This window comes from Humulus lupulus, chromosome 7, assembly GCF_963169125.1.
Source record: "Humulus lupulus chromosome 7, drHumLupu1.1, whole genome shotgun sequence".
Taxonomy (NCBI): domain Eukaryota; kingdom Viridiplantae; phylum Streptophyta; class Magnoliopsida; order Rosales; family Cannabaceae; genus Humulus; species Humulus lupulus.
In genome coordinates this window covers 173113442-173138924 of record NC_084799.1, presented here as the reverse complement: position 1 = coordinate 173138924, position 25483 = coordinate 173113442, and the positions used below count along the sequence as shown (strand labels likewise).

Sequence of the window (25483 nt, the reverse complement as noted above, 5' to 3'; positions counted from 1 at the left end):
GCTGGGAAATTCCAATCGGCTCAGCTGTATAACAGCTCCCTATGTCAGTAATAGGTTGGTTATCACAGAGCAGTCTGGTGTAGGCTATCTTTGCCTAAGCATCGATTTGTGTTGTAGCAAACAGTCAATTCTTATCTCTTAACTTGTGACAATCTGGTTAGGTTCACAGTGAGGATTGAATCTCAGTTGTGTCCTGTTTGTGGAGTGGTTAATGAGTCCCATGGTCACTTGTTTTTTGATTGCTATCTGTCAAGGCAAGTTATCAAATTCATCTTTAGTTGGCTAGGGTTTCAAGCTTGGCCAATGGACTTTTCTAGCTGGCTGGTTTGGTTAGCCAACAGGCGGTTTTGGGTGATAATTGATATCTGTTTCTCATTGCGAGCAGCTGTGGTGTATGGAGTTTGGAAGAATAGAAATCGGTGTGTCTTTGACAACTGTTCCTGGACAGCTTCCAGTATATCTCCTGATATAATAGACTGTATGAAGTATAGGTTTTTTACTGTTAAAAATAGGAATCTCTCTGACTTGGAGCAAAGGTTCTTAGATAGATTACTCATGTAATTTTTTAGCTGTCTTTTTGTTAGTTTGCTGTGTTGGGTGTCCCGTCTGGGGCTGGTTGTAGTGTAATCTGGTTTGTACTGTGTTTTGCTGGTAGATTAATGAAGTAATATTCTTCTTGATAAAAAAAATAAATAAAATACAATAATATTTTCTTTTGAAATAAATATCAATGTTTTGGAAAGTAAACATGATGCATGGATGCAATAATTAAAACACATAAATTAACATTTACTTTTCCACGATAAAGCTACCCAACAAATAAAGTGTCGCCTTAGGGTCGGTCAAGTTAAATTCAGATAGCTTATAAGAGAATCTTATCTTTATAATTTAAAACTTAAAATAACTCTTTATTTTTCTCTTTTAAATATAAAGTACCACTAGTTTGGTCAAGATGCAATTATCCACCACAAAAGCTTAATTATATCTTTGTAAGTGTAACTCATTATTTCAGAATTCATGACTTAACTTAGAGAGTGTCGCCTTAGGGTCGGTCAAGCCTAAAATACATCACTTCTTCTTATCTTCGTAAGAAGCTAGCCTTGGTATTAATATGTCTAGAAACATTCCTTAGGGAGACGGAAATAAAGTCGCCTCAAGGCCAAATTCATATCTCACGGTGTTATACTAATAATGGAGACCATAGATCACAATGAGATGTTAACCTTCTCCCACTTACTATTTTAGATTAAATGTGTTTTATTAAACTAATCAATTAAATCTAAATTAATTACTAGTTTATTAATAACCCTATGAATGTAATTAATTACAAAATTCATAATTATAAAAGAGTCTGTTTTTATAATTAATGTGATCTAAATAATTACCCATTACATTCATATAACTTTACTAAAAACGTTTTTTTACATAAAGTTGGTTATCTTAAAGGCCTATAAATCTATTGTCTTTATTATGGTATGAGTTACCAAGTTTTAACTAATTTAATACATAGTAGTTTACATGCAATTGGTTTCTCCATAACAATTCATATAAATAAATAGGACAATCCTAGATAATCATGTTTCGAAAAGATGCATGATTAATGAGAAATTGTGTAGGGTTTCATGAATGACATGTAATTGATTAATGCATGATCATGTTATCAATCAAACATCAATGAACATTTATTTAAGTAAATATAATAAATAAATAAAAAATAAATGATGATCTGAGTACTAATGGGTATTTATAAGATTTACAACCCTTTGAAAAAATTAGAAATAAAATTACAATCTAAGCCTATGTAGCTTCCAAGACTCTCCAAGAATGTTCCTCCTCTCCTTTAGGCTTTCTTGCTAATCTTTAGGAACTTTGTTTTGCCCAACTTATTAATTAGAAACAAAATTTCTAATTAATTTATTTAATTAAAACTAAATTTTAATTAAATAACCATTTTTGTCATCTTTTTAATTTAGTTGAATTTAAATAATTAAATAATCAAATTCAAATAATTATTTAAACTTAAGATATTAAAATATCTTAACCAACTAAATGATATTTTATTTTCTAATAAAATAAAATAAGATAATTAAACTTTTAAATTCAAATAATTTAAAATTAATTAAATTAAATGTATTTTAAAAAAAATAGGAATTAGGGTTTGGGCACCAAGATGGTGCCCTAGGGTCGGCGACACAAGGTGCCAAGCTTGGGATGGGGGGCTGGGCATGTAGGCGCATCAGGCGCGGCACATAGGGCCGTGCGCAAGTAGGCGCGAGAGCCAGGTGGGAGTATCCAGGGGCGCGGGCAGGCAGGCGCGGGGGCCAGGTGTGGGTGCGCAAGGGCGCACGCAGGCAGGCGCGGGGGTCAGGCGTGGCTGTACGCAAGTGGCCGAGAGGCCTCAGGCTGCTGCCATGGTTGGTGGCTCAGGTCCTTCTCCACTTGTGTACAAATTTTTACAACACTTATTTCATAAATAGAAATTTACAAAAATCCCATGCCCTTTATGGCTTACACAAGATCTAGAAAAATAATAAAATTCCTAACACAATAGCACCATATAATTAACTATCCATCTTTCAACCATACATTCAAATAACATATTCATCCATTCAATATACATATATATCAATATACATATAATAAATGCAAGAAACCAACACAGTATTTAATATATATACATATATGTATAGACTGCTCCGGTACCAATTGTTAGTATTAAATGATCAAATCGAAGGTACGCAACGGAATATATGGACCAATTTTAATAAATATTAATACCAGTCAGGATCATACACATATATAAATATTAAATCATATACAAATAGATCAGGGATTACCTCTTGTAGCCTATCAAGTGTTCTTCAGTCTTTTTGTATAAATCAACGATCTTCCTATCCAGTGTTCTGAGATCTCACACCCTGATCTTCCAAACCAATCCTCAAACACACAAGGACGTGTGTGGGCACGTAGGATTCAAAATGTTGATTTATGTGACTCCCTAGATGTACTCAACACATGAAATCTAGAGAGTTTTGACAGAGAGAATGTTTAGAATAGTTTTCAGGTTTATAGAAAACTATCGCTTTACAGAGAAAGTCTATCTTTTTATTTTTCAAAAAATAATTATCAAGCCTTATTCTGAATGTCGCATATTATCACACTTATAAACATATTTAATCTAATTAAATAATCTTTATTTAATTAAAATATAATTCAAATTAAAATTGATTAGATATTTTCATTTAATTGGGGCCTAATTGGTAGGGTATTCAGATACATTTTTATGATTTTGAAAACTTAAAATTTGTGGGTCCCACAAGAATACGCGATTGATAGCTTTTTTTTGGAAACCAATTCCAAAACAATATCTGGATTTTGTGTTGTAAAATTGAAAACGATGAAATCATGTTTTCTAAATTCTTCCCCAAAACCCTAAAAACAATATCATCTCTCCTCCCATGTCTCTCTCTCACCCAAGAAGAGTCAAGACTCATTCTTTTCTCTCTCGGCAACACCCAAAGGAACAGAGGCCCAACCCCACTACGCCACCCAGCCATGACCAACGACTCCCACTTCCACTTCACTTGGTATTATCCTATTCCTTTCTTGAAATTATTATTATTAGGGATATTTGTGGCGAAAATACCTAAGTTGTTAGTTTTATAACACTTAAATACCTAACTCTTTTTTTTTTTGCAGTGAAAATACCTTCCGTCAACAATCCTTGGCATCCGTTGGTACTTGACTGTCAAGTTTCATGTAGAGGTGCACGTGGCAATTTGTAATTGGTCCATGCAATTTTAAACATGCCAGGTCACCTAATTCCTATTATTTGAAAAACTTTAAAATAAATCTGATATAATTAAAAAACTAAAAATTTAACCATTGGAACAACTTAAAAATTAAAAACCCCATCCTTCGTGTATCATTTGAAGAACACGAAGGTCTAGGGCATGAGAGTTTGAATGTGACCATGGAACAATGGAGCTGCAATTGTCGACCATCAAAAGCAATCGTCATCAAGACTTCTTGGACCAACGATAATCCTGGAAGAAGATTCAAGTGCTGCCATAAGTATCGGGTGTGGTTAATTTGTAGTTTTTTTTTTAATTTTGGGTTTGTTCATCTCTTCTTAACTTCTACTGGTTTGATGATTTCTTTTGTGTTTACAGAGTAATGGTGGTTGTGGGTATTTCTGCTGGTTAGACCCTAATATGTGTGCCCGAAGTAAGGTGGTCATACCTGGGTTGTTGAGAAAAATTAAACAGTTGGAGGATGAACTTGTTTCTAGAAACACACATACCGATTGGAGCACACAACAAGCTTTGAGTGATCTTTCTGTGGGAAAGGATATGATTTTTGTATCTGATGCTGATTGCAAGGATGGAGTACAGCATGAAGATGAAGTTAGGGTGGTAAAAAGTAATAAAAAATTATAGGTTGTAGCCATTGTAGTAGTTTTAATATGTATCAACAAATAGTTTTAAGTTATGGGATATCATTGTAATGTTTTGTTGTCAATTATGATCCAATTTGCTGGACCCTTTTGTAAGTGTTATTTGTTTAAATTAAATTTTATGGTTTATGTTTAATATGGTGGTTTTAAGTTTTATATTTGTATTGTGCAATTCCTAAAGTAAAAAAATAAACAACTGTACTTCATTAAGATGCAATACCAAAGTAAGAACCAGAACCAGATAGTATTGACATCAAGTTTAAAGGCCATGTTGTCCATAACTAGCAAACAAACTAAGATCTAATGCCTATTTGGTTTACATCAAGTGTAAAGGACATGTTGCCCATAGCTATCAAAAAAATAAGACCTAGTGAAGTCAAGTATTCACAAAAACATCAAAAGTCTCTAACTAGACATAAATTAGTTCATTCCCTATCTTCAAAAGCTTTGTCAAAAGTGAACATTTTTCTAGCAGGTTGTCTAGGCATGTTGTGTGGACCTAGTCGAAGGACCACCTTGTTGAGAAAGGTCATGTTGTCTGGCTCGAGTTCTGGGACCCTCTTGCTGAGAAAAGCTTTGTTTTTTCTTTGTCAATCATTCTTTTCTTTTCTTTGTTGCTTCAATGAGATTTGCAGCTGGTGGCCTACCCCTTTTCTTTTGAGCAAGAACCTAACAAATTAAAAATTCATGAAGTTAATCTGGTGTAATCTTTTATCAAAAGACATGACCATATGTTATAATAATGCATTACTTGAGCATTTGTTGGGTTGGGCATGTTTTGCTTGTGTGGCCTGGCTGTTTGTACGCTTTGCACAAGTGGATCTGACCAAACCTTTGAGTTTTTGTTGAACTTGGGGGTGGTTCATCAGACCCTCTTCTTCTGACCTTTTTTGGTCTCCCTGGCAGATTAATTTCAAAAGGGTGGGTATATAGGGTTCAAACCAGTCTCTGGCCACTGCTCTGGGCTTGGCAGTATATGATTCATGCATAAGCTTTCAGAAATGTCTCTTTCTTATAACATTCATGGATATAGTCCATTATCTCTGCCCCACTTGTCCATATGGCAGCCAGTGCGTGACCACACGGGATACCAGTGAGTTGAAATCTTCGACAACTGCAAGTCCTTTTTTGCAAATCAACATCAAATGACTCATTATTTGGGCAATCAACTTGAAATTGATAAGTTGCAGCCCTAGTAGTCAGAAAATTCTTGGCAATATTCTTGTTCCTCTCCACAACTTGCAATATTCTTTTCCCCACGGGATGTATCCACTTCTTCAGACTTTCCCTCTTATTGAAAAACCGACTCATTAGCCAATAACGAATCTTTTCCAGCAAAGTAATTATCGACTTGTCTCTAGCATCAACTATTGTAGCATTAAAAGATTCGCACAGGTTGTTTAACAACATATCACATTCACCATTTCACTAAAATGTGACCTAGACCACTCGAATGGAGTCTTTAATGCCAACCAATTGTAAGCATTTTCACTAGTTTCCCCTAACTCTCTCATCCTCTGTTGAAACTCTGGAATAGTGGTTGTCTTTGCTGCTGCCCATAGTTGTTGTTTCAATAACAAACTTGGGTGGTCTTTCTTGAAGTTGGAATGCAAGTGCCTAACACAATTTCTCATCTCTGCACCCTAAAAAATAGAAGCAATAGCATTCTCCAACCCTTTCTTCCTATCGCTCATCATAGCAAACTGAGAAGGCCTGTCAATATCTAGATCTTCCTTCAATAATTTTAAAAACCAAGACCAAGTGTTAGTGTTTTTTTTCTCACAAACTGCATAAGCAATAAGATACATTGAGTTTGTTGCATCTATTCCTATTGCAGCTAAAAGGAATCTTTTACAATACCCTTTGAGGAAGCACCCATCAAGACCAATGAATGGTCTACAACCAAATTTGAAACCTTCCTTACAAGCTTTTAAGCAGATGTATACCCTCTCAAATATCATTTTTCCTTCTACCATATTTGATTTGATGATGGCAGTGCTACCTAGGTTTGTAGCCAAGATCATTTTGCAGTAGTCTTCCAAGATAGCATACTGCTCAGAGACACTAACTTCAAGCAATATTTTTGCTCTAGTCTTTGCCTTGTAGAATATCCAATTGGAAACATGTGAGTACTTGGTTTTAGTTATCATCTCTCCAAAAGTCTTATACTTCACATCTTCATTGATTTTGAATTGCTCTAAAAAATACTTAGACAACTAGGGAGCATCGGCATGACTATTATTAAGGACTAAACCACAATTGTGGTTATCTACTAAAGTCTTCACTTTGAAAGTAGTGTTGTCAGCTCTTGAAACACTTGCATACAACAACCAAGGACATTGTTTAGCTTCGCATTTGACCCTAATTCTTCTCATGTCATTGCTTACATATTTAAACTCCCTATTACTTTCAATAAAGTACCCTTTAATAGCAGTCCTCAGTAGTTTTGCAGTCCCAAATTCCATTCCAAATACAAATTTGAAATCCTTAAAGTTGGACCTAGGGTTGTAATCTTTTTTTGACTTCCTAGGCCCAGCCTCTTCACCATCACTTCCAAGAATTTACAAGTCCTCTTCAGTGTCCACCCCATCTGACTCATCTCCCTGAACACCTTGGCTTCACAAATTTGTCACACTGTCCCACCATTTAGTTGGATCAGATGGCCTACCCATCTCTTTTTCTGCCTCAACCTCTTTCTCATACTCCTCATCGTTTAACTCAAAGTCTTCCTCTTGCAGACACCCTCTTGACTGCCTCTGATTAGAACTTTCAGGCATCTCATGTCTTGCATCATTCACTTCATATGGCAAGACCTCCTCATTTTGTGTGCCAGCTTGAGGTATGGATGCATCATCCCCAGCATCCATTTCAATAGCTGCTTCCTCACTATCCGAAGAAAAATGGACATAAAAATCTTCCTCATTACCTTCATCACTTGCAGCCTCATAATCATCCTCATTCTCATTCCCTTGTTTTGCCTCATCATGATCACCATACTCAGTTTGCTCACTATCTGATGATAGTTCCACTACAAGTATACCCACCACATCGGCAACACATCAGTATCGGGTGGTAACTCCTCAATCACACATCTCCTTAATATTTTAGGGGGAGGGTCAGGTATATGGGGTACTGTAGTGGGGTCTTCCTTCCATTCCAAACCAAATGTAGCCTTAGGTAGGACCAAATACACGTCAACCTCTGATATTCTCTTCACATCCATTTCATTAAGTATTTCTGAAGCTCCCTTAGGCCCAACAACCATCTTCCCAGCATTAAGATGCTTCCCATGTGGCTTATATAGAAACCCGAAAGGCATAGAATAGCCTAATTTGCTAGCAATATCCTCTAACACAAGCCTGCTGAATTTTCTCTTCGGAACATTGTCAAAGTAGTATATTTGCCCTTTCTCATATCTTTTATTACCAAAGGGCATGAACCAATGCCCCCTATGATGCAATTTGACTGTTAACTTCCCTGAATTTTCACCTATGTAAATTAAAGTACAATATGCACCAAAGCAGCAGTACACAGGGGAAGCAAACCAAGTCAAAAGTAGTAATAGTGGATAAAATAGTCATCAAAGAATTAAATGCACTATTTTACTCCACAAAAAATGTCAAAACCCCAAAATTGTCACATAGAGATTCCCACAAAAATCCATACGTATGGACCCCACTTTCTATTCTTAAATAAGCTTTAAAGCATCTCCACCAACCCCTTTACCCCAACAAAATTGATATAAAAAATGTAAAAAAAATTAACTCATTTAGAACCCCCAAAACAGAACCCCCAAAACACAGACAAAAAATTTGAAATGGGTTATAGCAAACTTATTGTACGCCGGTGGTGGGTCGTTAGGTCCCCTACGTTTCGCCATAATGATCGCCATCAACGCCTGCAACTCGGTTTGTCTTCCTCCTTCGTCTAAATGCTTTGAAGTCGTTTCTTCACGTTTCCTTCTTCCTCATTCAGATGAATGCTCTTCGTCTTCATGTTTGTTTTTCCAGTTTGCTTTTTCAGTGGTTAAGTTTTTAGTTTTTATTTATTAGTTTTATTTAATTATATCAGATTTATTTTAAAGTTTTTCAAATAATAGGAATTAGGTGACCTGTCATGTTTAAAATTGTCGTGGACCATTTACAAATTGCCACGTGTACCTCTACATGGTACTTGACGGTCAGGCACTAACGGATGCCAATGATTGTTGACGGAAGGTATTTTCACCGCAAAAAAAAGAGTTAGGTATTTAAGTCAACTTAGGTATTTTGGCCGCAAATATCCCTTATTATTATTATTAATGTTGTTTTCGAAATGATTATTATATATTGTTTGACTGAATATATTGATGTTTGACTGAATATTGAATATATTATTATTGATTATTATATATTATTTGACTTAATATATTGATGTTTTTGGTTTTATATATGGAGCATGGATGATGGGTTGTGTTAGATTCATGCACTATTACTTTTGATTTTGAAGCTCATGTTGAATTTGATATGTATTGGTTTATGTAATATCATATGTATATATAACATATTAAAAACGTTTTATACATGATTTAAACCTTTGTGTCAAAGGTTTTTTACTATATATATTGTAGTCTATGTGTTTGACTAAATGTTTTAAAGAAATATATATATATTGTAGTTAAGGAGTTTGATTAAATGTTTTAAAGAAATATATATATATATATATTGTAGTTAAGTTGTTTGATTAAATGCTTTAAAGAAAAAAAATGATAATATTTTGATACATCTATTGTTAGTAATGTATAATGTATTATTTATTTTTGTATGCAGTACCAAGATGAGCAATTGAAAATTTTCTTATAGAAAACATTCATGTTGTATTTTTTATTTTGCTCTTTTTTTTTACAATATTATGGTAGTTCTGTTTTGACTTAATTTTAATTGAGACAATATTTAGTATTTTGGATAGTTTATTGTGAGCATTCATTTTATTTAAGTCTTTATGTAAAATCTTCTCTGAATATATATATATATATATGTGTGTGTGTGTAAAATCCTGATTTGTATGTCATGTGATGTTGTTTTACTATTATTTTATGAATTATTACTGTTAGATGCTATTTAGAGAAAAATAGTAAAGAGTGATATTGGTTCTTACACACTTGGTTGGCCACACTAGTTTTGCTCCTATGGAAGTTGATTTTCTTTGATTGAGTTTGCTATTTAAAACATTTTGCTCTTATGAAAGTTGGTTTTCTTTCATTGAGTTTGTCATTTAAAATGTGTTGTATATGAATAAGAATGTACCTATAGTATCTGAGCTTATGATCCACAAATTAAACTAGTTTATAGTATTTGAATTCTCTATGGACTGGCTTGACAACTTGTAATGATTTAGAGTCAGGAATATGTCAAAGTAGAGGGCCTAAAACACAAAAAACATATTTCGAAACTTGTAGTCGCTCGATCATTCTGTTATATAATGTTTTGTATAGTAGAAGAAATTTTGAAACTTTGGATGTAATAATAATGTCGAACCCACTACGTGATATTACCATAGAGTTTGATTGTAGATCAAAGCCACTACGTGATATTACCATATAAAGTTCAATTGTAAATAGCAAAATACAAAGTCTATGTTGTGACTTTAATCATAGTTTGCATTCATTAATAATAGCATCATAGACTTAATACTAAAAATCATACACAAGTTTCAGGCTTCCAGGACAACATTTGTATCAGCTCCCTGAATTTTATCAAACTCCCATAAAACTTATGCATCTTTTTGTGCACATGTATTTGTATATTTATAATCATTGATATATAAATACTCTTAGCCTTATAAAGACATATTTCTTCCCCAAAAACCTCTATATTCCAAAAAACCACAAAGCTTCCAAAACCCAACACACAAACTTTTACCAATAATTACTAGATTAGATAGAAAACCTCTATTTTCCAGAAAACCACAAAGATTCCAAAACTTCTCTGGTGTGTGTATATATATTGATATGATTAAAAGGGTCATATATACATATATGCATGCATAGTACAAGTGTACTATCTAAATATTAGTTTATAACAACCAAATCTTGATCAAGACACACAGAAAAAAATCTTATTTCCGAGGAAGCTGCATATAGACATAGACAAAAGATTTCCTATATATATATTTATATGATTAAGAAGTTATATCAGGGGATTGAGGAACCAAGGGAGGTTCATATATATATGGTATATTTATAAGTATATTTGTGTTTGGCCAGACCAGCAAACTAATAAGTTTTTGTCCATGCATAGATTGAGTCGAGATAAATACTCATCATCTTTTGTTTGAAGTAGAAGTCGACCACACCACCATCACACTATTACAGCCCCTTTGATCTCAATCTGCATCATCTGAGGTGAGCTCTTTTTCTCACTCTATCTACTTTCTTTACATATTAGAATTCTTTGATTTGAATGTTTGATTTTGAAAACTTGGGCTAATAAATTTAAAATAAGCATTATTTATGAAGACATAGATTGTGATAGTTAAAGTTATGATTAGATTGATGCAAATAATCTAGACATTGATGATCATGCTTCTTGGCCTGAGGCTATTAAATCACATTTTATTGGTTTTCTGTATGAAGAGGCCAAAAAAAGATTACAAACAACAACCTTGGACAAAAAAGGATGGCTAAAAATAGAAAATGACATATTTAATTCTTTTGGAAAGAGATATAAAATGCCTCAATTGAAATCCAAATTCAATCGGTTGAAAAAGGCACATCGAGAATTTTCTCATCTTTTGGAACAAACTGGTATGGGATGAGATCCTCAAACAAATACTGTTACAGCAAGTGATGAAGTATGGGATACTTATCTAAAGGTAATAGACTTATACTATACTTGTGTTGTTGATTACTTGATTAATCTAAATTCATGTTATGTAGTAATGTTGTGTGTTTTTGGATTTTGTAGAAATATCCAAATGCAAAGAGATTTCGAAAAAAAGGATCGCAACATTATGAGATGCTTGGAAAAATATTCAATAATACAACAGCCACTGGTGGTATGAGTTATGCTTCCACTCAACTTCTGCCTTCTTCAGTTGAGGAGCGCCAACAAGAGCGTCATTTTTTTGGCACTGGAGCACATGTTGATGTTGGTTTTGAATTTGATGGTGATAATTATGGAGAGGAAGAAGAAGTTATTGGTGTACGTCGTCGAGCTACTTCTGCTCCACCAAATGCACCAAAACCAAAAGAGAAAAAGAACAAAGGGGCTAATTCTGCCTTCAACCAAGTGATGGAAGAACTTGCAAAAAGTATTTCTGCTAAGATTGAGGCACCATTAACACGAAGTGAGACTATGCGTAAGTATTATGAATCGAGAGAAAGGAGAATTAGCGAGGAAACCAACAATGTCGCTAATTCTTACAATGTGGAAGATTGTTAAAACATTCTTGATGGGATTCCAGGTCTGGATAATAAATATACCTCAAAGTGTTGCATGACTTTGTAGCAACCCCAGAATGGCGCGAAATATTCATGAGAATGAATGAGGAGCGTTGACGTGCTTATCTTGATTCATTGTTGGAGTGATTTAATATTGTTTATTTATTATGACTTTGTCTGTTATGAACTACTAAACCATTACCTTTACATTTTACTAGATAATGTGTAATGAACTTGACTTGGTGTTTATTGTCATGATTGAACTTTTATTATTGTCATAATTAGGCACCTAAGATGGATGATTTGGATGAGGAGTTTGAAATATTATTTGGTGATACTTCGTCTTCATCAAGCGAGGAATTAATTGGTCAAGTTCTCATGGCTAATCAAATACATGAGATGCAAAAATCTCAACAGATTAGACGACCACTGCGCACTTTAGATATGTCTAAACGTCAATATTTACTTGAGCTGCTAAATGGACATCCTGATAGATTGTTTTACACAATTAGAATGGACATTAATACTTTTAGATCTTTATGTCGTCGATTAGTTGAAATGGAAGTCATAGAACATGACAGGGTAATTAGTGTTGAAGAAGCTGTTGTCATGTTTCTATGGATAGTAACACACAACCAACGAGTTAGGACTGTGGCCGAAAGATATCAACATTCGGTAGAAACTGTTTGTCGTCAGTTTGGTAGAGTGCTAGATGCATTGTGTTATTTAGGAAATGAAGTAATAAGGTCTCTTCACTTTAACACCGTGCAAATAGAAATTAAAAATAATTCGAAGTATTTCCCATGGTTTAAGGTAAATTTTATTTATTAATTTTAATAAAATACTTGTTATAATTCATATCAATTTAATTGAACTTGGTAATGATTTATCTGATTTGTTATGTAGGATTGTGTTGGCGCAATTGATGGTACTCATGTAAGTGCAGTTGCACTAGCTCTAAAACAACTTGCATATAGAGGAAGAAAAGTAGATGTAACACAAAATGTAATGGCTACATGCTCCTTTAATATGATGTTTACTTATGTCTACGCTAGATGGGAAGGAACAGCCAATGACTCTCGAGTGCTTCTTGATGCAATTAGAAAATATGATAACTTTCCTATGCCACCACCAGGTCTTAAATTACACTTGTCTTGATGCATTATAATTTTCTTTCACATTCCCTTGTTAATAATAAGTGATTTTAATATAGGTAAATACTATGTTGTTGATTCTGGCTATCCAAATATGTCTGGGTTTCTAGCACCATATCATGGTGAACGTTATCACTTACGTCGCTTTAGAGGAAGAGGGAACCATCCTAGAGGTGCGATGGAGTTATTCAATTATAGGCACTCATCATTGCGTAATGTGATTGAACGTTGTTTTGGACTTTTAAAAGCGTGGTTTCCAATTTTGAAGTAAATGCCTCCATACTTGCTTGGAAAGCAACGTCAAATACCAATAGTATGTTGCGCTATCCACAACTGGATCAAAATGCATTCTATTAATGATAGAATGTTTGAACACTATTCAGTTAATGCCACGCCTGTTGAAGATATTGAACGAACTGAAAGCCAATCTAATACAACAATAGAAAACCAACAAGAAAGAGATGAAGCAAGAATTTATGAGGCACCACATATTAACTTCAGTCAAGCTTATATGACTCAGATGGAAAATGTTAGAGATGACATTGCTGGACAAATGTGGCTTAGTTATAACAACAATATTTAGTTAATTAAAAAAATGTAACTTTAATTTAGAAAAAAAATCAAAATTAATGAAAATGCAATATTGTTATGAATTTAACCAATACACTATTATTAAATTTTAATTTATCAATATAATTAAATTTTACTTAATTAAATCTATTGATAAATCAAAATTTAATATTATACAACTTATATATATAAAATTAAAATAATATTCAGATTCAGCTGAAACAATCACGTATTTAATTTTTATTATATTTTTAAATTTAATACCAATTACAGATTTAGTTTTTTAAAACTAAAAAACAGTTTATTGACTTTGAACCAATTATATTTTCAGACACTAAATTCAGATTTTTTTTTCAAAATTCACTTTTAAAAAATAAAATTTTCTAAATAAAATTTGCTAATGACTAACCAACCACACACTTAATTTGTAGCACTAAATTATAAAGTAAATAAAAATCCATTACTTTCGCACTTGTTATACAAAAATAAAATAAAAAGTAATCCATTACTTTCTTCAACTCATACTGGTTCCCGCCAACTCATTATTTACCCCCCTATACTTCCCGCAAACCCAGAAAAATCTCCAAATTCGTAGCTACAACAACACTAATTAGTGTTCTAAAGAGCCATTGAAGATGACGGAGTTGAACTGGAAGCATCACACGCTGATTCAAGCTTTGCTTTCACGTGGCCCTCTCAAGCGGGACGAGTTCCATCGAATCTTCAATGGCCTTACCGGCAAAACCCCAGGTCTTTCATCTTATTAAACTCTCTCTTTCTCTATTTAATTTGTTCCTTTTCCTTTTTCCATTCTTTCCCCCTTTCTTTCGTTCGATTTGGTGCCCCTATTTTTTTTAATCACAATTTGTGGCTTTACTCCATTATATCTCACATACTAAAAAACTCTCAGCACCCCATCTGAGCAACCAGTTTTTATTTTTATTTATATCTTTTAGGGTAAGATTTTTACTGTTTAAGGTAATAAGATCAGTGGTGATGATTTATATATGTAAGGTTAGCTTAAAGAACAGTAAATTTTAGATAGGTAGCATAGGGTTTAAAATTGCATTCTAAACGTGTTTTCCGATCAACCGGACAAATAGTACGAAACCCTAAATGAGCATTGGGCTTTTATTTTTAAGTAAAATTTTAAAGGTGTTTCCCCCGTTTTTTTTCTTGTTGTTTTAGTAAAAGTATTTTAGTAATTGCAATTATGGGGATGAATGGCAACTTATGGTGCAAATTGTTCAGGCTCAGAATGTGTTGAAGCTAACGAGTAAGAATTCGTTTGTAGATTACCCATGTTTTTATTTTTCAAACTTTGTAGAGGAACCCTTAATGTGCATTGAAGTGGGGAACAATGCCGAGGTGGATTCACTTCTCTAACATTTGTCATCAGTCTTGAAGATGCTGTTCTCTGTTCTTGAATTCTCTGATATATTGTTGTGTTTTTTTACTACTTGGGAAGCTTTTTTTAGTCTACCTTGAGATTTTTTTACCTATTGGTTTTATGCATTATATGGAACTATTTGATTTTTTGGTTGTTGGGAATTCAGGAGCAATTAGCCTTTTGTTTTCATTTCTCATGTTTTGGTCACAATATCCTTTTGTAGTTTAACACATTTGTGATACGACACAGGCAGTCATCAGCAGCTATTTGATGATTATCTTTTGAAGATAAACAAGGCACTCTCTTGTGCCCAGTTTGAGTTGCGGGCTTGCAGACATCAATATGATGGTGAAATTTATTATGGAGTAATCAATAATGTCTCTGATGAACAGTCCAAGCTAGGAACAAGATATTCACATCCCCAGATTGCTTTCTACAAAGCTATGGTGAGTATCTCGATATTTCCTTACTATGTACCCCAGTGTGTTTTGTTCTAGGGATATTTTTATTATTAGAAAACGTAAGACAGACCATAATTTTAAACATTATTGTGTGTGAAAAACTTATTCCTTCAGAGTCCAGAGCAATGTAGCAGCCATGACATACCTTGGCTTGTCAGTTTTTTAGAGTATAGGCTGCTGTAATCAATGTTTGAAAAATCTAATTCAGGATTTGCGGTGTGTTTGCTCAAGTGAGGCAATGCATAAGCCTCAACACGTACATAGAAAGAAGAATAAATATTAGGATAATCGAAAATCATCATACAAACCATTATAACTTTTCCTGAAAGAAATACAACTGTGCCCCTATATTAGCGGGAATTTGAAGTTGTCATCTTACTATAACCCAAGTGTGAAACTCGTAAAATGGTGGTCCTTTTTGAGTTTGTAGTCCAGTTATTTGATATTGATTTGGATTCCAGCTGTGATCACTGGTTATGTGAAGATGACCACATTCCAAAAGAAAGATTAGGATTTGACTTCAAGGTAGAATAAAACGATGAATTGATAATGTTGCTGTTGATAGAAAGTACTGCATATCAGGATTTGCATGGTTAATTATGTTCTGCAAAGGTTCTTTGAAGTCCTGCTAGAAATGCTCACTTGCGAGTCGTCAACATGTCTATGGTCCTTACAAGCTATTATATAGTTATCCAAAATTGTATACAATACTCAAAACCCAGTGTCATTTGGACAACTGCTGAAGGATCATGCAATGTATATGCTCTTCAATAAGCAGTCTTACTAGTAATCAATGTGATTTATCAATTCCCTAACCTAATATATTTATAGCAACATGAATGATAATTTCATCCCAATGTTCTTTAACTTAGAACCAAAGCGTTGAAGCAAAAATACTATTCCCCATGGATCATCCCCCTGTTTTGTTGTAGGCTGCAAAGGTTGGTTTTCCAGGTTTTTTGTTTTGTTTTGTTCTGTTTTTTTTTGGTCATTGCATTTACCCAGATTATACAAGAGCAAATGATGGTGTTACAATTGAAGTTTGCTATTGTCTTCCTTTATTATCTTGTTCTACAGACATCTCCATTTCTGTTAGGAATTGTTTTAGAAGTTCTTTTGTCCATGTAGGGGTTTTTAGAAAAATAAAATATAAATTATATTTAAATACGTTCCTTAAGATCAATCTTTGAAGTCTCGTGTATTTTCTTCTTGTGGAATATCAGATAGAGGCTATTGTGCAAAATGGCCCAGCTGACGGTAGCATATCCAACATTGATGCTCTTAATTTGCGATTGGAGAATCAGGTTTGCTTGCCGATGGTTTATTTATTTTTCTTTTGCTATGTAAACCTCTTCTTGTTGTACTTATGTATTCTATACAAACAATATGCAAAAAATTTATTGATAACAATTTTATCATATTTAACATTTATTTTTCTGCAAAATAGAACCTTTGTTTTTGTGTGTCGGTAAAGAAGGGGGGCTGGTGGCTGTGCAGAGGTGTTTACTTGTTGAAGAAGAAAATTTCAAACAGTGGTTATATATCTTATTTTCTTTGATGTGCCCTCCTCGATGCATAAGTTTGCTCTCAGGTGGCCTGAAACTTATTGCAATTCAGCTGTTGAAGAACATATGTATGAAAATACTATTAGATTAGAATAACAACATAGCTATGGGATATGACTTTCGTAAGATACGAAAGTAAAAGAAATGTAAATTGTCAGGGGTCTAGTGTGATGTTTTGTCTGCTTTCCGTGACAACTACATTTATGAATTTAAACTATTTGTAGTATTCCTTATTTGAATTTCATTTTATTATACGCTATATTTTTATTGGTCAGTCTAATTCATTGTTACATGCAGTCTGATAATTTTTGTTTTCTATTTTAGGCTCAAACTGGAACAGGTTCACTATCACAAGATGGTTATTACCCTGCACTGAGAAATTTCTCATTGAGTCAAAAGGAAACTACTCTTCAAGAACTTCTGCGTGACCAATGGCTGTCTCATACCCCAGATGGTAACATTGGACTTGGAATCAGATCTTTCCTTGATCTACGAAGTTGGTTCCATAATAATGAGGTTCCCTCGTGTGAAGTTTGCAATGAAGCTGGAGTGAAGGTTGTACCTGTGTTTCTTTCCATGGAATGGACAAGTGTTTTTCTTTTCGTTAATTAATTAATCGTTTGTTATTGTTATTATACTGGACATGGATAGGTAGGAGAATGAAGATAAGTTCACAAGCTGTATATTGGAACACAGCAAGAGCGTTGGTTGTTCTTTTTTAAAAAGAACATACCGATTGAATGATTTTCTCTAGTTTGTAGGTGATGTTGAATCTAACACTTTACTCGGCTGCTTTTAACAGGCGGAGTTGTGCCAGAATGAAGCTTGTAGTGTTCGAATTCATCCGTACTGTTTGAAGAAAATGTTTTCCCAGCATATGGTATCAATCTTGATGCACGTTTCCATTGCTAAAAGAAAATTTCTAAAATCTCAAGTCATAAATTGCTTAAATTTCAGGGTGCAAGAGTTTGTTCTGGTTGTGGCACACAGTGGCAACAAAAAGAACCCAAAGCCGAAGCTGTTGAGGAAGTTGATGAGCCAACTGTAGCATTGCAGAGTCAGCCACCTCCTGCACCCAACAGAAAGAGGCTACGACCCAATGATGCAGCTGAATCTGGTGCCTCTCAACCTTCAATCCCAAGTTCAAACCATAAAAGAGTTACTCGAAGTTCTTCCCGCACCTGATAAATATGTTTACAAATATTCCTAGGTGAAGATGAACATGCTGTATATTTTTGCTCAAATGTGCATATATCTCTTGGTTAGTGACATGAGAGTTTTTTGCTATGGTAGGCAGAGGCATCTGCCTTAATTTAACTAACATTAATCGGTAAATTTGGTAGACAAATTTAATGGTGGTAGTTCACTTTCGTTGTAAGTACATACACCACCTGGTGGAACTATAGAGAACTGAGGAGGAATCTGACGAGAGAATGGTGATGATCAACTTTGCTGTCTTCTGTTCATTTTGTGCTAAGATAGGCATAGCTTAGTGCTAACATAATTTTTTTCGCAAAATGGAAGTTGAGTTTCTTATGGTTTCTTTATTTGCAGCAAAATTAAAATTGTTGTTCAAAATGACTTGGTGTTCATTTATGTGAAACTCTAATTTGTCCAATATGGTTTTTTTTTTTAAAAAAGGAAAAGAAGAAAAAAGTCTTTAAAGTGGTAATAAGTTGATTACTATGAATATTTATTATTTTTATATCAAATATCACAAAAATATTCAAATTTGTTAGTGTAAATGTTAAATTAAGTATACAAAACATTTGTATACAATAGAATTTAATTTCAGATATTAATCTAAATTTTATAGTCCAATAAATAAAATTGAGGATTTTATTAAATTAAGATTACATCTAAACATGATCTTATAATTTATTTTGACGGTTAATGTAATGACATTAAAATAGAGGCAATCCGCATAATAGTGATTGTTCTCAATTTTAAGAAATTAATGAATTCTCGTTTAATTTATTCAATAAAAGTGTTTAATGTGTCGTATTATATCTTACTAGATACCAAACAGACCCTAAAATCATAAAATAATTTGGTTGTATTCCTTGTACTTTAGAATTATGATATTATGGATGACTAGAAATATTGTTACTTATATAAAAATCAAGTCTCTTTATAAGAAAATTAGCTTGGGTGTTCCTTTTAGAATTGTTTTGCGTTAAATTTTGGTCAAAAATATAAATGTGAAGATTGTGATTTCTTTCATCAACCAATCAAAATATTAGCAAAATGAAAGCTCATAGTTTTCTGGTGTTTTCAGTTGCATCTACGTTTTCTCTAGTTGCATCTGTGTGGACACCAGTAAGTTGTAACAGACTAACTAATTGTTGTTAGTTACAGTTAGTTTCTGTTTGTCTCTTTAGTTCTTGTATCTCGACCCTATATATAGTTTTAGGCCTGATCAACCTAAGTGTATTCAATTTCTGAGAGTTTTGGCTGAGAGCAAGAACTGTGTTGTAATACTCTAGTGAGAGAGTGTTTTCAAGAGAAGTTGGATGAGTGTTGTTGTAATCTTGAGAGCTTGGAGGGTGTAATCTAGTTTCAGATATAGTGGATTTCACTTAGGCATTGCTGCCTAGCCTTGGATGTAGGATCAACCAAACTGGTTGTATCTGAACCAAGTATTCTTGGTGTTCTTTCTTTTGTGTTTTACTTTTGATTATTTTGGGTTTGTTTAAATTATCTATTACTTGTTCTTCTTTGTTGCTATTCTTTGTGCACTGTATTGACTGTGTTGTGCAGGTCCTAATCAACCCCAACAATAAATAAATTATATAATTAAGTTATAGACAAATTGTCTATTAGAGAAAAATATAATTAGAGAAATTAACCAACACTACACTAGCTTTATCTATAATCAGCGGAGGATCAAATCATATGTGATTAATATATTCTATTGAAAATTTATAAAGATATTAGACTGTAATTTCAAAAGTTTAACTATGAATTAATAATGAAGTAATTCTTAATTAATATATTGATTTATTCAACTAAGAATTTAGTGATATAAATCATTATTTGATAAGTGTTTAACATATACAAATTATATCTCTTCTATATAAAAATGGGCAGATAACAAAAATTATTGATTTTAATGGTTTTTTATTTTTTTTCTTGTTAATTTTAACGTAATATTCCTATATTTAACTATAGATTGTAAACATGATTTAAACTTAAATAAATAAATAATTAAACAAATTAAAATATGATATTTTTGAGATATTTTACAATAATCATTATTTAAAAATAATAAAACCATATATTTTAAAACTTAAATAAGATTTTATTAAACTTAAACTTAATATTGTATTAAACATATAATATATAATATTTTGTTGTAACTGTCAACTTCAAAAACTAGAACAAACATAAATTTTAAAAAATAATTAATTAATTAAAATAAAATATTTTAAAGATATTTTATGATAATTTAAATAATCAAATCATATTTATCTAAAAATAATAAAGGCACACATATCATTTTTTTATCTTATAAATTTGTTTGATAGTTTGTTTTTTATCAAGTGATTGAAGCTCTTTTTTTTCATCGAATTCACCAAATGATATTGTGAGATACATTAGAAATTAAAAATAGTTGATGTATGTATATTACTATCAACACTACGACTTTTTCTATTCTTATTTTATTTCTATTATTAATTTCTTTTTAAATATTACTATATTATATATATATGTCATGTAGTCATTTAAATATATATACATATGTCAAAGTTGTGTTTAAATGTCATATATGTAAAGATTATTGATATAAATATTTATATATATGCTATAGAACTATAGTTCATTCTATTATATATATATATATAATAGTGCAAAAAAATACAAAAGTGCAAACATACCTCATGTTTAAGACATCTTTTGGTATATTTATAAGTTTTAAACTTCTTAAATGTGCATATGAGCATGTCAAATGTGTACATCTTGAACAAATACCCAAAATAAAAAAAATCACCCCAAACGGACACCCGAGTGAAAAATTATGTCTCTTGTAAGAATCGCATCGAGCACCATCGAGCCATAATTGAACCACCATCGAGCAAAGTCGTTTTATCATGAACAATCTCAATTTTGAAGGTCCCATCGAGCTGACATCGAGCACTATCGAGAAACCATTCACTGGGGCCTTCAAGATTGAGATTTTCATGAAAAATCGACTTTGCTCAATAGTGGTTCGATTATGGCTCGATGGTGCTCGATACGATTCTTGCAAGAGACATAATTTTTCACTCGGGTGTCCGTTTGGGATAATTTTTTTTTTGATTTTGGGTATTTTTTAAAGATCTACATGTTTGACATGCTCATATGCACATTTGAGAAGTTTAAAACTTGAAAATATACCAAAAGATGTCTTAAACATGAAGTATGTTTGCACTTTTGTATTTTTTACAAGTGTTACACTTCACAAATGTGCATATGAACATGTCAAATGTGTAGATCTTGAAAAAATACCCAAAATAAAAAAAATCACCCAAAACAGACACCCGAGTGAAAAATTATGTCTCTTGCAAGAATCGCATCGAGCACCATCAAACCACCATCGAGCAAAGTCATTTTTTCATGAAAAATCATGATTTTAAAGGTCCCATCGAGCTAGCATCGAGAACTATCGAACCACCACGAGCAAGGTCAATTTTCTACAGATTTCAGAGTTTTAGATCTGAAAAAAAAATCGCAAAAAAACCCAAAAATCATGCCTAAATCTGTTCGAAATACAATATTTAGTGTGGTGGTGGTATTGGTGGTGCTGTGAGGTGAGAGAGAGTGAAATAAGAGAGAGAGAGAGAGAGAGAGAGAGAGAGAGAAGAGAGAAGAGAGAAGTGAAAAGTGAGGAGGAAATAGTAAGGGTATTTTGGGTAAAGTGCCAAAAAGTAGTATTATTTTGAAATCTTTAATATGCCTAACATTCTTTTTAAATTATAGCCTTTATCAAGCATACAAACTGAAATTTTCTTTATCAATTAGGATTTTTAAAGTTGACTAGGTCAATTTTGGAAAATTTATAGAGATATGAGATTTAGAGAATAAAAAGAATCTTTGGGTAAATTTATTAATATTGTTTAATTGGTGTCAATATAAATATATAATATTAAATCAAGTTTCAAATTATAATTAGTTAATTTGAATAAGGATTTAATTATTTAATTAAAAATAAATAAATAAAATGTTTTGAATTTAGGCCCAATAGGGATTTAAATTCAAAACAAAAAGATTGGGCCCAAGTCCATTTGTGGGAGCCTAAGGCTTTTATTTTTTGTTTATTATTTTTAATTAATTTAAATTTAAATAAAGCTCATAAAGTTGCCTATATAAGGAATATGATATCTAGGGTTTTATAAATCAATCTCAGTTGATTCATTGGATAAGTGAAAACCTAGACAATCTAATCCTTTCTTAGCCACAATCTCTTCTTCTCTTCTAGATATCTATCTCATGTGTTGAGAACCAGCCCACACTAGTTCTAGGTTGATCAAAGGCTTGGTGATGAAGACTGTGTTGCTGATCTAGTTCAATCTCTTGATAATACTCTGCTATAGAAAAGAATCAAGGGTTAGAGAGATTGAAGGAATGAGTTGTTATAGTTCCCCTGCGTATATGTAAGTTTCTGTAGTTAACTCTATTTTGTATCAATTTCATAGGAGCATGTTCTACGAATTTACATGTTTGTTTGATAATATGTAAATACATGAAAATAAATAAAGATATTGCAATATGTATTTCCTACAACTATTCTTTTCCTTTAGGATATGCTTGGTAGGAAGGATGGAAATATGGATGGAGGGAGAGTTTAAGAAGGATAGAGAATTTAATCGATGGAGAGGATGACTTCTTTCCTTTGAGTTATTTGGTATTAAGAGGAAAGTGGGAAGGATGGATAGAAAATTTAGTATCAAAATTACTAAATTAATTATTATAAAATATATATGTTTAAATTATTTGGAGGGTATTCATGTAATTTTTTTGTCTTATTCTCCAATTCTCTCTTTTTTGGAGGGACTCGTTTTTGGGGATTTGGAGGGAGAGCTCTTCCCTTCATTTTTCATCTCCCTCCATCTTTCCCTCTAGCCAAACAATGGATTTTTGCTCCTCTCCCACTTCTTTCCCTCCTACCATTTCCATCCCTCCAAAAATCACTCTTACCAAACATATGTTAGTTATTTAATTTTTGTGGCTTAATTTAATTAGAAATTGTGGTGGTTGAGTTACCGAGTTGTTTATTGTATAAGGATTATTGTAATGCCCCACATCACTATGGTTGCTTCGTGGAATGACGACTGGCCCTGCAAACCAACACGAGTCTTTCCAGCGTGCTTTGTCCTCACTCGCACGCTTCCTGGGAAAACTTCCCAGGAGATCACCCATCATGAGACTACTCCATGTCAAGCACGCTTAACTTTGGAGTTCTCAAGTAATGGGATACCAAAAAGAAGATGCATCTTGTTGGCATAGGTAGTACTCATCAATCCATTTAAGTCATCTTCAACTGTGTAGTCCCATACCTACATAGTCTTAGAATCATCACACTTGACCTTCCCCAGACGATATGGGATTGCACAACTTTTACACAGTCTTTCCCCCTGCGGATCATGGGATTATGATCGTCACATTCACCCCTCCTTAGGGGTCCGACGTCCCCGTCGACCACACTTCCGGCTGGGTCAAGGCTCTGAAACCATGTCATTATGGCTGCTTCTTGGAATAACGACTGGACCTACAAACCAACACGAGTCTTTCCAACGTGCTTTGTCCTCACTCGCACGCTTCCTGGGAAAACTTCCCAGGAGGTCACCCATCATGAGACTACTCCAAGTTGATCACGCTTAACTTTGGAGTTCTCAATTTATGGGCTACCGAAAAGAATATGCATCTTGTTGGCATAGGTAGTACCCATCAATCCATTTAAGCCCTCTTCAACTGTGTAGTCCCATACCTACACAATCTTAGAATCATCACACTTAAACTTCCCCAGGCGATGTGGGATTGCACAACTTTTACACAGTCTTTCCCCCTGCAGATCATGGGATTATGACCATCATATTCACCCCTCCTTAGGGGTCTGACGTCCCCGTCGGCCACACTTTTGGCTGTGTCAAGGCTCTGATACCATTTGTAACACCCCACGTCACTATGGTTGCTTCCTGGAATGACGACTGGCCCTGCAAACCAACACAAGTCTTTCCAACGTGCTTTGTCCTCACTCGCATGCTTCCTGGGAAAACTTCCCAGAAGGTCACCTATCATGAGACTACTCCAGGTCAATCACACTTAACTTTGGAGTTCTCTAGTTATGAGCTATTGAAAAGAATATGCATCTTGTTGGCATAGGTAGTACCCATCAATCCATTTAATCCCTCTTCAACTGTGTAGTCCCATGCCTACACAATCTTAGAATCATCGAACTTGACCTTCCCCAGGTGATGTGGGACTGCACAACTTTTACTCGGTCTTCCCCCCTGTGACAGTCAGGATCCCGTGATCCGCAGGGGGAAAGATCGGTAAAAAGCTGTGCAATCCTACATCGCCTGGGGAAGGTCAAGTGTGATGATTCTAAAACTGTGTAGGTATGAGACTACGCAGTTGAAAAAGGCTTAAATGAATTGATGGTGTAACGCTCCACGTCACTATGGCTGCTTCCTGGAATGACGACTGGCCCTACAAACCAACACGAGTCTTTCCAGCGTGCTTTTTCCTCACTCGCACGCTTCCTGGGGAAACTTCCCAGGAGGTCACCCATCTTGAGATTACTCCAGGTCAAGCATGCTTAACTTTGGAGTTCTCAAGTAGAAGATTGTATCTTCCTTAAAGTATCACCATGGAAAGGGGTGAGGAGGTAAGGGCAAGTTGAGCCCTAGATTGATATGACCGTTTGAATCTTGGATAGGACCGGTTAGGTTACCTTTGGGTTGACCTCAGTTTTGAGACTGTTAGCAGTATACAGTGTATTTTATATTTCCATGTTCAAGACATGGGTTAGTAGAGACTCATGAGTTGAGTTATGAGAATTTGGGGATTTGAGGCTAAGTTATCCTGTAAGGAATAGTTAGTCCAGATATGAAACAGAAAGAATAAGGTTCTGAGGAACAAAATTGTACCTTGAGTTAAGGTAAGGTTACATAAACAGTGAGGTCGAGGGAACGGCTTGGGAACTGGAATTAGTTGTGCTGAATTGATATTCCGGGCAGTCCAGATAAATTTCGTGGACGAAATTTCTGTAAGGAGGGGATAGTTGTAATGCCCCAAAATCTCTAATGGGGTTTAGGACCTTGATTAGGAGGCCAGGAGGGCCATAATTGATTTATTATATTATTAAATGATTATATGCATGTTTATGTGAATTATATTATGATATGATGATAAATGCATGCATATGGGTCCATTTTTAATTATAAGGGCATTTTGGTAAGGAGGGGGGTTTATATAATTGTGATGT

At 33.8% G+C, this 25483-nt stretch overlaps 1 protein-coding gene across 1 annotated transcript; it reads left to right on the top strand.

Annotated features, from left to right (window-relative positions):
- The first annotated feature begins 14090 nt into the window (after positions 1 to 14090).
- LOC133788831 (uncharacterized) lies at positions 14091 to 18476 on the top strand. The gene is made up of 6 exons (XM_062226449.1): positions 14091 to 14350; positions 15240 to 15436; positions 16675 to 16755; positions 17341 to 17571; positions 17819 to 17896; positions 17974 to 18476. The coding sequence occupies exons 1-6, from the start codon at positions 14236 to 14238 to the stop codon at positions 18199 to 18201; spliced, it is 930 nt and encodes a 309-aa protein (XP_062082433.1). The 5' UTR covers positions 14091 to 14235; the 3' UTR covers positions 18202 to 18476.
- The last annotated feature ends 7007 nt before the right edge of the window (positions 18477 to 25483 follow it).

Coding starts and splice junctions, on each gene's coding strand:
- LOC133788831 (XM_062226449.1), top strand. CDS start 14,236: ATGACGGAGTTGAACTGGAAGCATCACACGCTGATTCAAGCTTTGCTT. Junction 16,756..17,340: donor ATTTGCGATTGGAGAATCAG/GTTTGCTTGCCG, acceptor TTTCTATTTTAG/GCTCAAACTGGAACAGGTTC. Junction 17,572..17,818: donor GCAATGAAGCTGGAGTGAAG/GTTGTACCTGTG, acceptor TGCTTTTAACAG/GCGGAGTTGTGCCAGAATGA.